Source organism: Carassius auratus, unplaced genomic scaffold, assembly GCF_003368295.1.
Source record: "Carassius auratus strain Wakin unplaced genomic scaffold, ASM336829v1 scaf_tig00001751, whole genome shotgun sequence".
Classification (NCBI taxonomy): Eukaryota; Metazoa; Chordata; class Actinopteri; order Cypriniformes; family Cyprinidae; genus Carassius; species Carassius auratus.
The window spans coordinates 357,275-370,738 of record NW_020523392.1 but is presented as its reverse complement, the minus strand read 5'-3'; the positions used below and the strand labels follow the sequence as shown (position 1 = coordinate 370,738).

Below are 13,464 nucleotides of genomic sequence, written 5' to 3'. Positions count from 1 at the left end.
TGAACATCAGAGACTTTTAAAAACGTTAAAACATTATCACCACAATTTTTCTGAACAGTAATTTATAATTAATGAACAACGAGAATATTAATATCATGATTTCAAGATTTTACCACTAGCATCTGTTCACTGCATCACTTCTGATACATTTGAATATCCACTTTTACGAAAATATAATGTGGTGGTACTGTGTTATTAGTTGGAACAATACTCATGATTCTAAATAGTTGTAATGCATGGTATAAATATTATGGTATTACAGTTTCATGGTATTTATTAACAAGAAGTACCCTGTGTACTTCTAAAAATATCATGGAAATACTATGGTACTGAACAAAGTGTAGTAACCCTGGTCAGACTTTGACTAATAGGAGTATCCACATACTTTAATTATGATTAAGTGGTGAAACAGGCTTTTGAAACAGTGTGTGAGAATGTGTTCCTTTTTTTCTGGAATCAGACAACACCTCCCTTTTAGAAATGTCTTCAAAAGAGAAGGGATTCATAAATAAGTTTGAAAAATTGCTCCGTGAGGGAGTGACAGTCTTATCTTTTATGAGCTTATACATTTTATACTATCACACTGATTTATGGAACAAAATGGAACATTTTCGAGTGTCAAAACCAAACACACACAATAAATAAATAAATAAATAAATAAAATTAAATTAAAAAAAATCACAGAATTCATCAAATCATTGCTAATACTCACTGATGTTGGTGTTGATGTCCCTCAGCATGTTGTCACTTCCTGGATGATGATGTAATCAAGGAACAAACTTTTATAATTTAAAGGGATACAATAAAACCACCTGAAAAAGGGTATAAAAGCTGTCACTGGGGAAGTACACTTTCAAAAGGTAAATTTTATTACCCCTAAAGGTGCATATGAATGCCTTAAAGATACATATTAGTATCTGAAGTGCACATTTTAGAGGTACTTATTAGTACCTTTTGAAAGAGTACCACCACAGTGTCAGATTTTGTACCTTTATTTTCTTATCAATCCCTGTTCTTATCAATGCCAGTTTTTCTTAGTGGACAGTACACAATGTACCCCCAAAGTAGTAAATTATTTAAAAAAGAAAGCCCCATTTTCAATTTATTGTAACATTTCAATTAATTGTATATCATGGGGATATACAATCTGTATATCTGTACTGCATAGTAAGAATGATCCAGCTTAGTAAACTAAACACAGACTAATTGCTGGACTTATTCTCCATTACTTGGCTAGCTTTGCCACTATGCACTCTGGTAAAAATGCCAATATCTCAATATGTTAATGAATAAACCTCTGTTCCTCAGGTGTGTGTGTGTGTGTGTGTGTGTGTGTGGACGTTCAAGCTGCCAGCAGCATGTGTACAGTGCTGTTGTGTGAGCAGCTCTCTGGTCACGGCTGGTTAATTGTGGTGTAAAAGGGGGGCTGATGGGGGCCGGCGGCTGCTGGCAGCTAAACGTCCACAATCCACAGCCAATACCGCAATTCTCACGACTCTGTTGCAACGTGAATGTTTTTATGTAAGTTCCAAAAGCTGTAGGATTCTGGGTAACGCAGAAATGTTGTGAAATGCAGTATCTGTATAGGTTTACTCAGTGAATCCAAACTCAGCATTTCAATTAGCGGTAGCTGTTTTTTGGTGGGGAGATTTCTCAAGCTCACTTAAGTGAAAAAAAAAAAACACAAAAAAACTTAGGGCTATTACTGATGTATTTTATCTTGTACAATAAAGTTTGAAAACAATGTGTGTTTTGGCCAACTAAAATATGTAATTCCTGCAGCATTGGATTGCTTAGCACATACATATATCATATCATATCATTGGATATTTTTTAACCAAATCAAACAGGCTTATATTTGACAAATCATAGCTGTAATTTCTTTACTCATGCAAGCAATGCAGTTCAAACTCTAAAAAGTCATACTAAAATGGAATACGAAGTCACATTAAAAAGGTATTTTCTGACTAATGTAAAATGCCAAGAGCAAAAAGAATTCTTAAAAGGTCAGAAATGTTTGTTATTGAGTGTCTAGACCACACTAAACGTTATGTTGTTTTTATTGAAAAAGCCATAAGAATGCCGTTCCTCATATGAACAGGTGGCACGGATATTTTACTGTGTCTGATCTCAGTGAGGAGCAGAAACTCACGCAGATCTTCAGCACGACACTCTCTCGCAAACCGTTTAAATGTCATTTTGCCTTCTCTTTTCTCTCGTGTGACGCCTTCTGTTTACCTGATCACGCTCGCTCTCTCTCTCTCACACACACACACACACACCTGTTCACGAGGACCTCGGCATGCCTTTACTTCTTACATGGGAGAATCTGTTGCCTCTGGGCCTGACCATAAACAGACCAGCATGTGAAGACTCCTCCTTGCAAACACACATAGACACACAAACACACTTTCCCTTTCTTTATCTTGCTTTATTTGGAAAGACAGATGGATATGAGAAAGGAGGTGTAGGAGTGTGTTAAACTCCCTAAACAGCCAAGAACAGGGTGGCCAGTATACATGTAATATACTCATAACACAAGCTACTGAATGAGACGGACACAAATTAGCTGAAATAAAACACATGCTGGAAACCAGATCTACTTAAGAATGTTGCTGACAAAAAAAATAAAATTGCCTTTTTTTGTATATATAATTTGTGTATAATCATCATCATATTATTATTATTATTATTTTTTTACATTCAGTATTTACTAATTTATTGCATGATATTGAAGATGAGGATTATGGGAGGGATCTTAACTTGAGTTAATTGTTTTCTAGCAAACAAGGAATGTTCTCAGAACTAGTTATGAACAAACATTCCCCCATAATGTTAATTGAACATTTGTTAAAAGTTATCTGGTCTTTAATATAAACTATTCTCAGAACATTAGCATAAACATGTTATTCATACATTGCTCATGGAATGTCTTTCAAACATTTTTAAAATGTTACTCTTGTTTCAGAATGTTTAGAGAACATTCAAAAGTAACGTTCTCGTAACTGAACAGTCCCTGATTGGTTGCTGAGAAATTTTTTGTTAGCTGGGTTAACTGTCATGAAAACGTCTCGGTTACGTACGTAACCCTCGTTCCCTGATGGAGGGAACGGAGACGTTATGTCGACCGACAAATGGGGTCTCACTTGGGAGGCCAATCATCTCTGATTTTAAGAGAAAACGCCAATGAAATTGGCAAGTGGATTAACACACCTGAGCCACTCCCCGTGCCAGCGGGTATAAATAGGGCGACAGGTGCATCCACTCATTAGGTTTTACGCTGAGGAGCCGAGAACGTGTCCCGGCAACAGCGAATGGTTCAAGGTTGTGGCATGGGGACATAACGTCTCCGTTCCCTCCATCAGGGAACGAGGGTTACGTACGTAACCGAGACGTTCCCTATCTGTCGGTCACTACGAGTTATGTCGACCGACAAATGGGGTCCTATGGAAAACGCCATAACCTGAACCTCGTCACAACCCTGAGGCGCTGCAATTGTTGACAAGCCTTGGCGTGCTACAAAAGCTACGCTTAAGGTCGTAACCTTCCCAAAGCCCCAGCGCAAATTCACTGACCTTGGTACCGAAGGGGCCAAAGGGTGAGTACATCGCTGCTGGAGAAGGCCATGCTGCTGTTCCGCCCACATAAAGTAAATGGAAGGGATTTCAACCTTCAGTGAAAGATTGCTTCAAATCTTCCCTATTTGTTCTTTCAGCTGGCAAGACAATGGGGAAGCGAGCCTTTAGGAAAGGTCGCTACGGAGACCACATCCTACCCGTAGGGAGGTGACATGTGGATATACCGATATGGACTGACCCAGGGGGCAGTACTACATATGGAAAGGGTCTCTGAGGCAGGTCCTACCTTGGAGTAGGGATGGAACGGCTGCCAGAAGAGACTGACAGAGCGATCTGTCAAGGGAAGACACGGGTTTGCCAAGAGGGAAACCTTACCGTGGAAGAATACACATATGGGATTACCCGTAGGGAACCCAGCCATATGGACACCTAGCCCAGTACAGGGGCTGACCGGCTCCGGGCATGCTAACGCCAGTACTGGGCCTGGCGACAGACTGCTCCGCCAAGTCTGACGCCGAGGGTGCTGGAGGATGCTCGACCAGGGTACGCCAACCGGGGAACTCTACTGGGAGAAGAAGGCGCTCACATCCCCGTGTTAGGGGGAATGGCGCAGCAAGCGAGACACCCAGCCAGCCCTTCCCGCCAATTACCTGTTACCCAACACACGGGAGGAAACTGGCTCTACACGGAGGTTGTAAAACCTCGCAAAGGTGTTAGGTGTCGCCCAGCCCGCAGCTCGACAAATGTCTGCCAGAGAGGCGCCATGCGCCAACGCATAGGAGGAGGCCACACTCCGTGGAGTGGGCCCTCACCCCCAGGGGGCACGGCTCGCCTTGGGAATGGTAAGCCAAGGCGATGGCGTCCACTATCCAGTGGGCCAACCTCTGCTTAGAGACAGCCTTCCCCTTCTGCTGACCTCCAAAGCAGACCAGGAGCTGCTCAGAGCTTCTGAAGCTCTGGGTGCGGTCCACGTATATGCGAAGCGCTCTTACGGGACACAGCAACGACAAGGCTGGATCTGCCTCCTCCAGGGGCAGCGCTTGCAGGTTCACCACCTGGTCTCGGAAGGGAGTGGTGGGAACCTTGGGCACGTATCCAGGCCGGGGTCTCAGGACAACGTGAGAGCAGGCCGGCCCGAACACAAGGCACTCTTCACTTACCGAAAATGCTTGGAGGTCCCCGACCCTCTTGATGGAAGTGAGCGCGATCAGGAGCGCTGTCTTGAGAGACAGGAACTTCAGCTCAAACGAATCCAGCGGCTCAAAGGGACCCCTCTGAAGTCCCGCCAGGGCAATAGAGAGGTCCCAGGAGGGAATCAGGGGTGTCCTAGGAGGATGTAACCTTCTGGCACCCCTCAGGAACCTAACGATCAGGTCATGCCTCCCCAGGGACCGGCAGTCCACTGCATCGTGATGTGCTGCAATGGCAGCCACATACACCTTCAGGGTGGAGGGTGACAGCCCACGCTCCAGCCTACCTTGCAGGAAAGAAAGCACGACTCTGACCGGGCATCTCCGGGGGTCTTCCCGGTGAGAAGAACACCAATTCGTGAACAGACTCCACTTCAGAGCATAGGCCTGCCTCGTAGAAGGGGCTCTAGCCTGAGTGATAGTGTCTACCACCGCTGGGGGCAGATCACTTAGGTCTGCCGCGTCCCGTCTAGAAGCCACACATGGAGGTTCCAGAGATCTGGGCGCGGGTGCCAAATGGTGCCAGGCCCCTGAGAGAGAAGGTCTCTCCTCAGGGGGATGCGCCAGGGAGGGGCTGTCACGAGGAGCATGAGTTCCGAAAACCAGGTCCGGGTGGGCCAGTAAGGCGCAACCAACAGGACCTGTTCCTCGTCCTCCCTGACCTTGCACAGTGTCTGTGCGAGCAGGCTCACTGGGGGAACGCATACTTGCGTAAAGCCAGAGGCCAGCTGTGTGCCAGTGCATCTGTGCCCAGGGGGGCCTGGGACAGGGAATAGTACAGCTGGCAGTGGGAGGACTCGTGGGAAGCAAACAGGTCTACCTGGGCTTCCCCGAATCGACTCCAGATCAGCTGGACCATCTGGGGATGGAGTCGCCATTCCCCGGGGAAAGTGAGCTGTCGTGAGAGCACGCTGGCTGCATGATTGAGCTCCCCCGGGATGTGGACAGCACGCAGCGACTTGAGCCACGTCTGACTCCAGAGGAGGAGATGACGGGCGAGTTGAGACATGCGACGTGATCGTAAACCGCCCTGTCGGTTGATGTACGAAACAGCCGCAGTGTTGTCCGAGCGGACCAACACGTGCTTGTCCAGCACTAGCGGACGAAACCGTCGCAAAGCTAGATGCACTGCCAGCAACTCCAGGCAGTTGATGTGCCACAGCAGTCGAGGTCCTGTCCAGGACCCTGAAGCTGCCTGCCCGTTGCATGTCGCGCCCCAGCCCGAGTTGGAGGCATCTGTTGTGACAACAACGTGCCGGGACACTTGTTCTAAGGGCACGCCGGCCCGTAGAAAAGCAAGGTCCGACCAAGGACTGAATAGGCGGCGACACATCAGTGTGATGGTGACACGATGTGTACCGCGGCGCCATGCCCATCTCGGGACTCGGGAGTGTAACTAGTGCTGAAGTGGTCTCATATGAAGCAACCCGAGCGGCGTGACTGCGGCTGCGGATGCCATATGCCCCAGGAGCCTCTGAAAGTGTTTCAGCGGTACCACTGTCCTGCCTCTGAAGGAACTCAGGCAGTTCAGCACTGAGTGGGCACGCTCGCTGGTGAGACGTGCCATCATACTCACCGAGTCTAACTCCATACCGAGATAAGAGATTCTCTGCACAGGGGAGAGCTTGCTCTTCTCCCGGTTGACCTGAAGCCCCAACTGACTGAGGTGCCGAAGCACGAAGTCCCTGTGATCGCACGACTCTTCTCGGGACCGGGCCATAATGAGCCAGTCGTCGAGATAGTTGAGGATCCTGATGCCCACTTCCCAAAGTGGGGCAAGGGCGCCCTCCGCGACCTTCATGAAGACACGGGGGGACAGGGAGAGCCCGAAGGGGAGGACCTTGTACTGCCATGCCTGACCCTCGGAAGCAAAGCGCAGGAACGGTCTGTGACGAGGGAGGATAGAGACATGAAAGTACGCGTCTTTCAGGTCGATCGCTGCAAACCAGTCCTGGGGCTGGACGCATTTGATAACGCGTTTCTGCGTCAACATCCTGAACGGGAGCTTGTGTAGGGCCCGATTCAAGACTCGCAGAACCAGGATAGGTCGAAGGCCACCGCTTTTCTTGGGCACGATGAAGTAAGGGCAGTAAAGCCCCGTCCTCATCTCGGCTGGAGGGACCGGCTCGATTGCATCCTTCGCCAGGAGGACAGCAATCTCCTCGCGCAAGACAGGGGCGTCCTGGACTGCCACCGAAGTCTCGAGCATGCCATTGAACTTGGGGGGGGTCGCCGGGCGAACTGAATCGCATAGCCGAGTCGAACCGTCCGGATGAGCCAGCGCGACGGGTTGGGCAGCGCAAGCCACGCTCCCAGATACCGTACAAGTGGCACGAAAGGGACAGTCGACATACCCGCAGTGGTGCAGCGATGGGGAGTCATGCCGGAAGGCCCAGAAGGCACTGCGTCCTGGGTCATCGCAACCACACTCCCCGTGTTCCCGGAGGAACTGGCCAGAGACGCGTGGAGAGGCGTTGCGTCTCCGAACCGCGACCTCTTGGCCGCTGGCGAAGGGGGCGTCGTGGGTGAGAATGAGGAAGCTGTGCGTCGCTCATTGTCAGCCCACAAGCCTTGCAACTCGGAGGAAGGAGAAATTGCTCTTCCAATGAAAATGTGGGTGCCACTGGCCGTTCGACCAGCGGCGGAACAGAACCAGAAGATTCTCCACCCGGCCCTCCTCCGGGGGAGGGAGTGGCGCTCTCTCCGCCATCTCCTGAAGAGCAGTTCTCCGCATCTCCGAGTTGCCCGTGTCAGGGCCGCTTAGTCGACTTCCTCGAGGACTTTGCAGCCGGGAGTGACACGGGGGGCGCCGCTCTCCTGCGCGGGGCTCGACGCGCCGGCCTCGAAGAACTCTCAGCACGGGGCGGAGCTGGTGTGGAGGACGCAGGGGGGCGCCCTCGGCGACGAGCAGGCTGAGGCACTGCCTGCGACGGAATGGTGGCAACCAGAGGATCACGTCGTGGCAAGATGTGCTGTATGGCCTCAGTCTGCTGTTGTTCTGTCAGGAACTACTGGGCACAGCCCCTGACAGCGTCGCCACACAGGACAGCCTGGGACATGGGAGCATCGAGAAAATGCACTTTGTCAATGTCTCTCATACAGACCAGGCTGAACCTGAAACGGCACTACTCGACCACCAGAGTGGACATCGCTTACCCGAGGGACTGCGTTGTGACTTCCGTCACCCAGAAGGGGGAGGTCAGTCGCCATGCGCAGCTCCTGCATCAACCTCGGGTTGGACCTACCCTCGTGCATTTGTTAAAGCCTTGGCTTGTTGGGTTTGCAGGATAGCCATGGCATGCAAAGCAGAGACAGCTTGGCCCGCAGCACTGTAAGCCTTGGTAGCGAGCGCGGCCGACAGCTTACAGGCCTTGGGTGAGGGGCGCGGACTATCCCTCCCAGTGGCGGCGTTTTGCGGACACAAGTGCACCGCAATCGCACTCTCCTGCTGGGGAATGTCAACACACCCCTAGCTGCCTCGCCATCGAGGGTAGTGAGGACGGAGGAACGAAATGAGCTGCTTCCGGCCGTAAAAGGGGCCATCCACGACTACATCACTTCCCCATGCACATCCGGGAAGAAAGGAACCAGAGTAAAACGCGGTTGTGAGTCGCGCTCCACACCGAGAACCAATCAAACAGCCATGAGCACACAGGGCTGGCGGTGCATTCACCTCCATCCTGATGCTCACAGCTGCCCGGGCAAGCACGGCTGTCGACTCTGGGTCCAATTCGGCAGTGGCGACAACACCCTAGGGGGGCAGCCCCACCGAATCTTCATCCACAGAGGTCGATAACCCATCCCCCGATGCTGCAATCGACATCTGATCTCCGGCGGCAAACTGAATGACCCGCTGGGACTGCCATTAGACAGCCCAGCAAAATCACCCAGCAGCTGCACAGGACAAACACTGCGGAAGGGGTAAGAGGTCCGTGGGGCGTGGCCCGGCGGAGAAGCTCTCACGGTCACCTTCAAATCTCCCAGAGCACTAACCGGCGGTCCTCTGCTCGAGACAGAGAAACCAGAACGGGTAGTGACAGAGGGGTCTGCTCCCTTCCCTTTAAGAAAGGGGAGACGCGATCACAGCGTTGCCATGGTCACACACGCAGTGCGTGCATGAACCATCCACGAACGCGCCTTCAGCGTGCTGAATGCCCAGACACGGAAGAGAGCGAACGTGGCCGTTGTCAGAGAACAGGAAACGACCGCATCCAGAAGGACGCGGACGAAACGGCGTCTTGAAAAAGACGCGAATCGTCCGCGATTTGCTCTTTTAGGAAATCTGCTCTCTTAGTTGAAGCGCCCAGGGGAATCGCTGAAAGGGACACCGCTGTTTGCGCCGTACCGCCAACCAGAACAGCTTCCCGACACAGCAGATGAATGGCTTTGTGGAGTATAACGGCTTTCATACAACCACTCGGCTCCGAAGCAAAAATCTAATGAGTGGATGCACCTGTCGCCCTATTTATACCCGCTGGCACGGGGAGTGGCTCAGGTGTGTTAATCCACTTGCCAATTTCATTGGCGTTTTCTCTTAAAATCAGAGATGATTGGCCTCCCAAGTGAGACCCCATTTGTCGGTCGACATAACTCGTAGTGACCGACAGATAGGGAATGACAGTTCTTACAATCCTACAAATAGGTTTAACGTTTATTATGCTTGTGCAAAATATAGTTTCTCATGTTTGTGGTAATTATGACCTGGACATGTTTTTGACTGGTTTGTGGGTTTCACCCAAACATCCACAGACCTCAGTTCCCACAGACAGCAAGCTTTTACCTGTGACCATAAACCCAAACCCTCGGTTTGATTGGCAGCTCTCATCTTCCTCGGACAGGATAGGGGAGGTCTGATTTTTATGACAAGGCGGTGAAGAATCTCTGAAGCCGTAACATTGTTTAACTCTCCTACTCTCCACCATGCAGTTAGTGTAAAAACATCTGACAGCTTTATATCTTTCAGTGTTTATTGGGCCACCTATAGCGCCAGTACCTCAGATAGCCACAAGAATGTGTAGCATTATATGCATTTACTAGCAGAACTATATATGAACAAATACGGACCATGGTTTTTTGGACATGTATTATATTAGAAGAGTTGTATTCATCATTCATTAAATACTGCATTCATTCAGTACCATGGACTGTAAAATGTCTGGTGCATTAAAAAAAAACTAACAAAAAAAAAAAGCAAAACTAAATAACATTCAGATATTTGAAAGTTTGGGATTGATAATTTATTCTTTTGATGGAAAGCTGAATTTTCACTATTTTGTTATTTTAAATGTTATTTTAAATAGTGTAGATCCTTTTGTAACCTTCACATTTCTCTATTTTTCAGGATGTCCCGGGGAGAAGAAGACTGAATTCCTGACCAGCGTGTTGGACGCGTTGTCCACAGACATGGTCCATGCAGTAACTGACCCGGCCTCTGCCGGCAGGTAAAAAAGAAACTGAGAAAGGACAGATGTAGATGTAATGGACCTGTTCATGAATTTAACTGACCCTGCCTACAGTGTGGTGTAAAAATATTTTCTTAGTTCATTAGCTAACTGAATAGAATAATTGATGTTGCTGTTCAGGCCCCTAAAGATCAAAAAGCAGCATATATATATATATATATATATATATATATATATATATATATATATATATATATATATATATATATATATATATATATATATATATATATATATATAAAGCATTTAACCAGAAAATAAAGTGCGTGTAAACATGTTCAGATTTTGTTTTTTCCTCTATTCAGGATGTTAGAGCCTGACCCCAGTCATACTCTGGAAGAGCGAGTTGTGCACTGGTATTTCAGTCAGCTTGACAAGAATTCCAGCGGCGATATTGAAAAGAAAGAAATCAAACCGTTCAAGCGTTTACTGCGCAAGAAATCCAAACCCAAGAAGTGTGTGAAGAAGTTTGTGGAGTACTGCGACATCAGCAACGATAAAGCCCTGTCTCTACAGGAACTGTTGGGCTGTCTGGGTGTCACTAAGGAAGAGGGTGAGTATCACTGTTTCCTGATGGATGTCCGAGAAATCAGGGCATCTACTTTACATACTAGACTAGTATGACTAGTTTCTACTGCACTAGATGAAAAGTGGGAATAATTGGATTTGAAATGGTCCAGGAAAAAATGCAAGGGTTTGCAAAAGTGATGCTCTGTTGAATGCACTTTTTAATGCAATTTGAATGGAACATGCACTACTGGTCACTGGTTTTTGCAAGTCTCTTTTGCTCACCAAGGCTGTATCTTAACAGTAAAAACAGTAATAATTTGAAACGTATTTGAGAATTTACTCTAACTTTTGTCTGTTGATATATTTCAGTTACAATGATCAAGAAACATTTCTTGATCATTTTCTTGCCTATTTTTGTGAAAAACATTATATATAAAACCATATACATATATATATATATATACTTTTTTTCAGGATTCTGTGATGACTAGAATGTTTTAAAGAAAAGCATTTTTTTGAAATATAAACCCTCTGTAATAAATTCTTACTGACCCCAATAAGATTTTTCGAAAACCAGGTCCAGTTGCGCTTTTGGAATTCCAATCTGTGAGATCCAGTTTGTTTGAAATCCTGTAGAACTAAAAATAGTCAACTACTTTCACATGATAATGACTTCGCAACATGATTTCTCTTTTTCCATTTTTATAATGAAATCCGTAGATTTAGATCATTGTCTTACTAGCAGCATAAAATTTTCAGATTTTTAACTGGATGAGGGAAATGCTGAGCTCTACCCATTGTAGGTTCAGCTGAGATTGTTTGAAGAATGTGTGGTCGTTTTAATGACCATGAGCGCTTGCATTTGTTTAATAACTTTTTCAGAAATAACCCGTATTGCCGTCATGTAATGCAGAACAGACTTGTAAAACATTCTCATTGGTATTTCCTCAGGGGCAAAAACAGGTGAAGGCACAACATCTAGTAAACTGGTGAGTTAATGTCAGTGGCTGTTAACATTCACAACATGCATTCCAGCCTTTCTCTCTCTCTCTCTCTCTCTTTTTTCTAATACAAGTAGACAGTCTCATTTTTACATTAAAAATAAAATTTTAAAATCACACTTTCTTGATTTTCTCATTTGACTTCTTTCAGAACCTGTCAAAGAAGCAAGGCTGAAGTGGCCACTGCCATTGTTCCCGCTCCCGTCCAGTCCCGCAGATCCTGCCCCCACCAAAACGACGATGGAGAACCATAGTCTTTGCACTTTGTACTTTAAAACAATGTAAATTCACTTTGTAGAAAAATAAGGTATTTAAACAGACTGCTGAATATGTGAATGATGTAGTTAGCATTTTTATGTCCTTACAACAAACAACAAAAAGAATAATAATAATTTAACACATACAATGTATGTGTCCTTTGTGAGTCTAAAATAAGTATACTTTTCTAAGTTGTATTACATGTTGCATTTGTCAAGGCCATCTTTGTTGTAACGTATTTTGTCTGTCTTTTCTTTGGCTAATTTCTGGGTAGCTTGTAATGCATCTAAACTGAGTTTTTTTAGACACCTCGATTTAGTTTTTACACAAATCCCAACTACTGCTTGAGCTTGGAATTATTACTGATTGTAGTCCTGTACCACACATGAAACGGTAGACAGATCATTTTGTTGAAAGTGCTTCACGGTGAATAGAAATAAAGAAGTCTTTTATAATAATTTGTATCCTTGTTATTGTGAGTGTGAGTGTGTGTGTAAGAGTATTCACTGAATCAGCATGCAGAAGTCCTAGAGGAAATACAAATATGCATTCATTATACGTGGATATCTTAATGACATTTAAAAATTAGTTTTAATTTGAGAGGCACATGGAGATGCATTATTCTGTTTTTCCTTTTGTATTTCCATCAGTGACCTAAAACTGACCTCATTCTTTTACTTCTGGCTGTAAATTATGATAAGCAGATCTGGTGCTGGATCTGTGAGATTAGATGCCGCACTTTGTGGTTTTAATACTGCAGGGAATGTAAAGAAGGGGGTCAGCTACTGACACTGCTGCCTAAACCCCTCCTGCATAACATCCAGAGTGCTTCCGCAATGTATGCAGATGAAGATGTCATTCACTTGTTTGACAATGTACCCACACAGAGAAATGAGTTTCTAATCTCATTTTGAAAGTGACTTTCTATTCTAAAGATGCTTTCTTTTGATTGCTTGACTGCTCAAACGAGAATGTATCAAAATATAATAATTCATTTGTGTTTCCTAGATTTAGGACTCCTATATGTTTGCTTAAATTCGCTCCTAAATCTGTGAAAAGTTAGAGGACTCCTAAATCACTAAGACCAAATCTGAACTATCCTAAAATGGCTGTTGCCAGCAGTCTCCCTCGGAATATAAATATATTCTAAATATTTTTTTTCTAATTGGTTTGGTTTGGAGGTTATCCATGTTTGATATATAGCTGTTCTCGTATCCATTTTTTTTTTTTTATGTTTGCATGTCTTACTATCAGCCATTATTTATTATTATTCTGCTAATTAAAAATCTGTTTATATGCATATTACTAAAATTTATTAGGCGCTTAGTCACAGAAAAAAAAATTCACATGAAGTGGCGAAATCACTCAGTCCATGATGGACAAATCATTAACGGCTGGTCTATGTGGGAGTAATACATTGGCAGGACATCCATATGCTTCCCTAACGTTCATTGACCTCAAATAT

General features: G+C 46.0%; 1 protein-coding gene across 2 annotated transcripts in view; it reads left to right on the top strand.

Annotated features, from left to right (window-relative positions):
* Positions 1–12,420, top strand: part of smoc2 (SPARC related modular calcium binding 2) — a 38,286-nt gene extending 25,866 nt beyond the window's left edge. For both annotated transcript variants that reach the window (XM_026242681.1, XM_026242682.1), the window contains exons 10-13: positions 10,110–10,209; positions 10,536–10,783; positions 11,692–11,729; positions 11,893–12,420. In XM_026242681.1, coding sequence (XP_026098466.1) covers positions 10,110–10,209; positions 10,536–10,783; positions 11,692–11,729; positions 11,893–11,916 — 410 coding nt within the window. In that variant the 3' untranslated portion in view covers positions 11,917–12,420. The remainder of the gene's footprint in view (positions 1–10,109; positions 10,210–10,535; positions 10,784–11,691; positions 11,730–11,892) is intronic.
* The last annotated feature ends 1,044 nt before the right edge of the window (positions 12,421–13,464 follow it).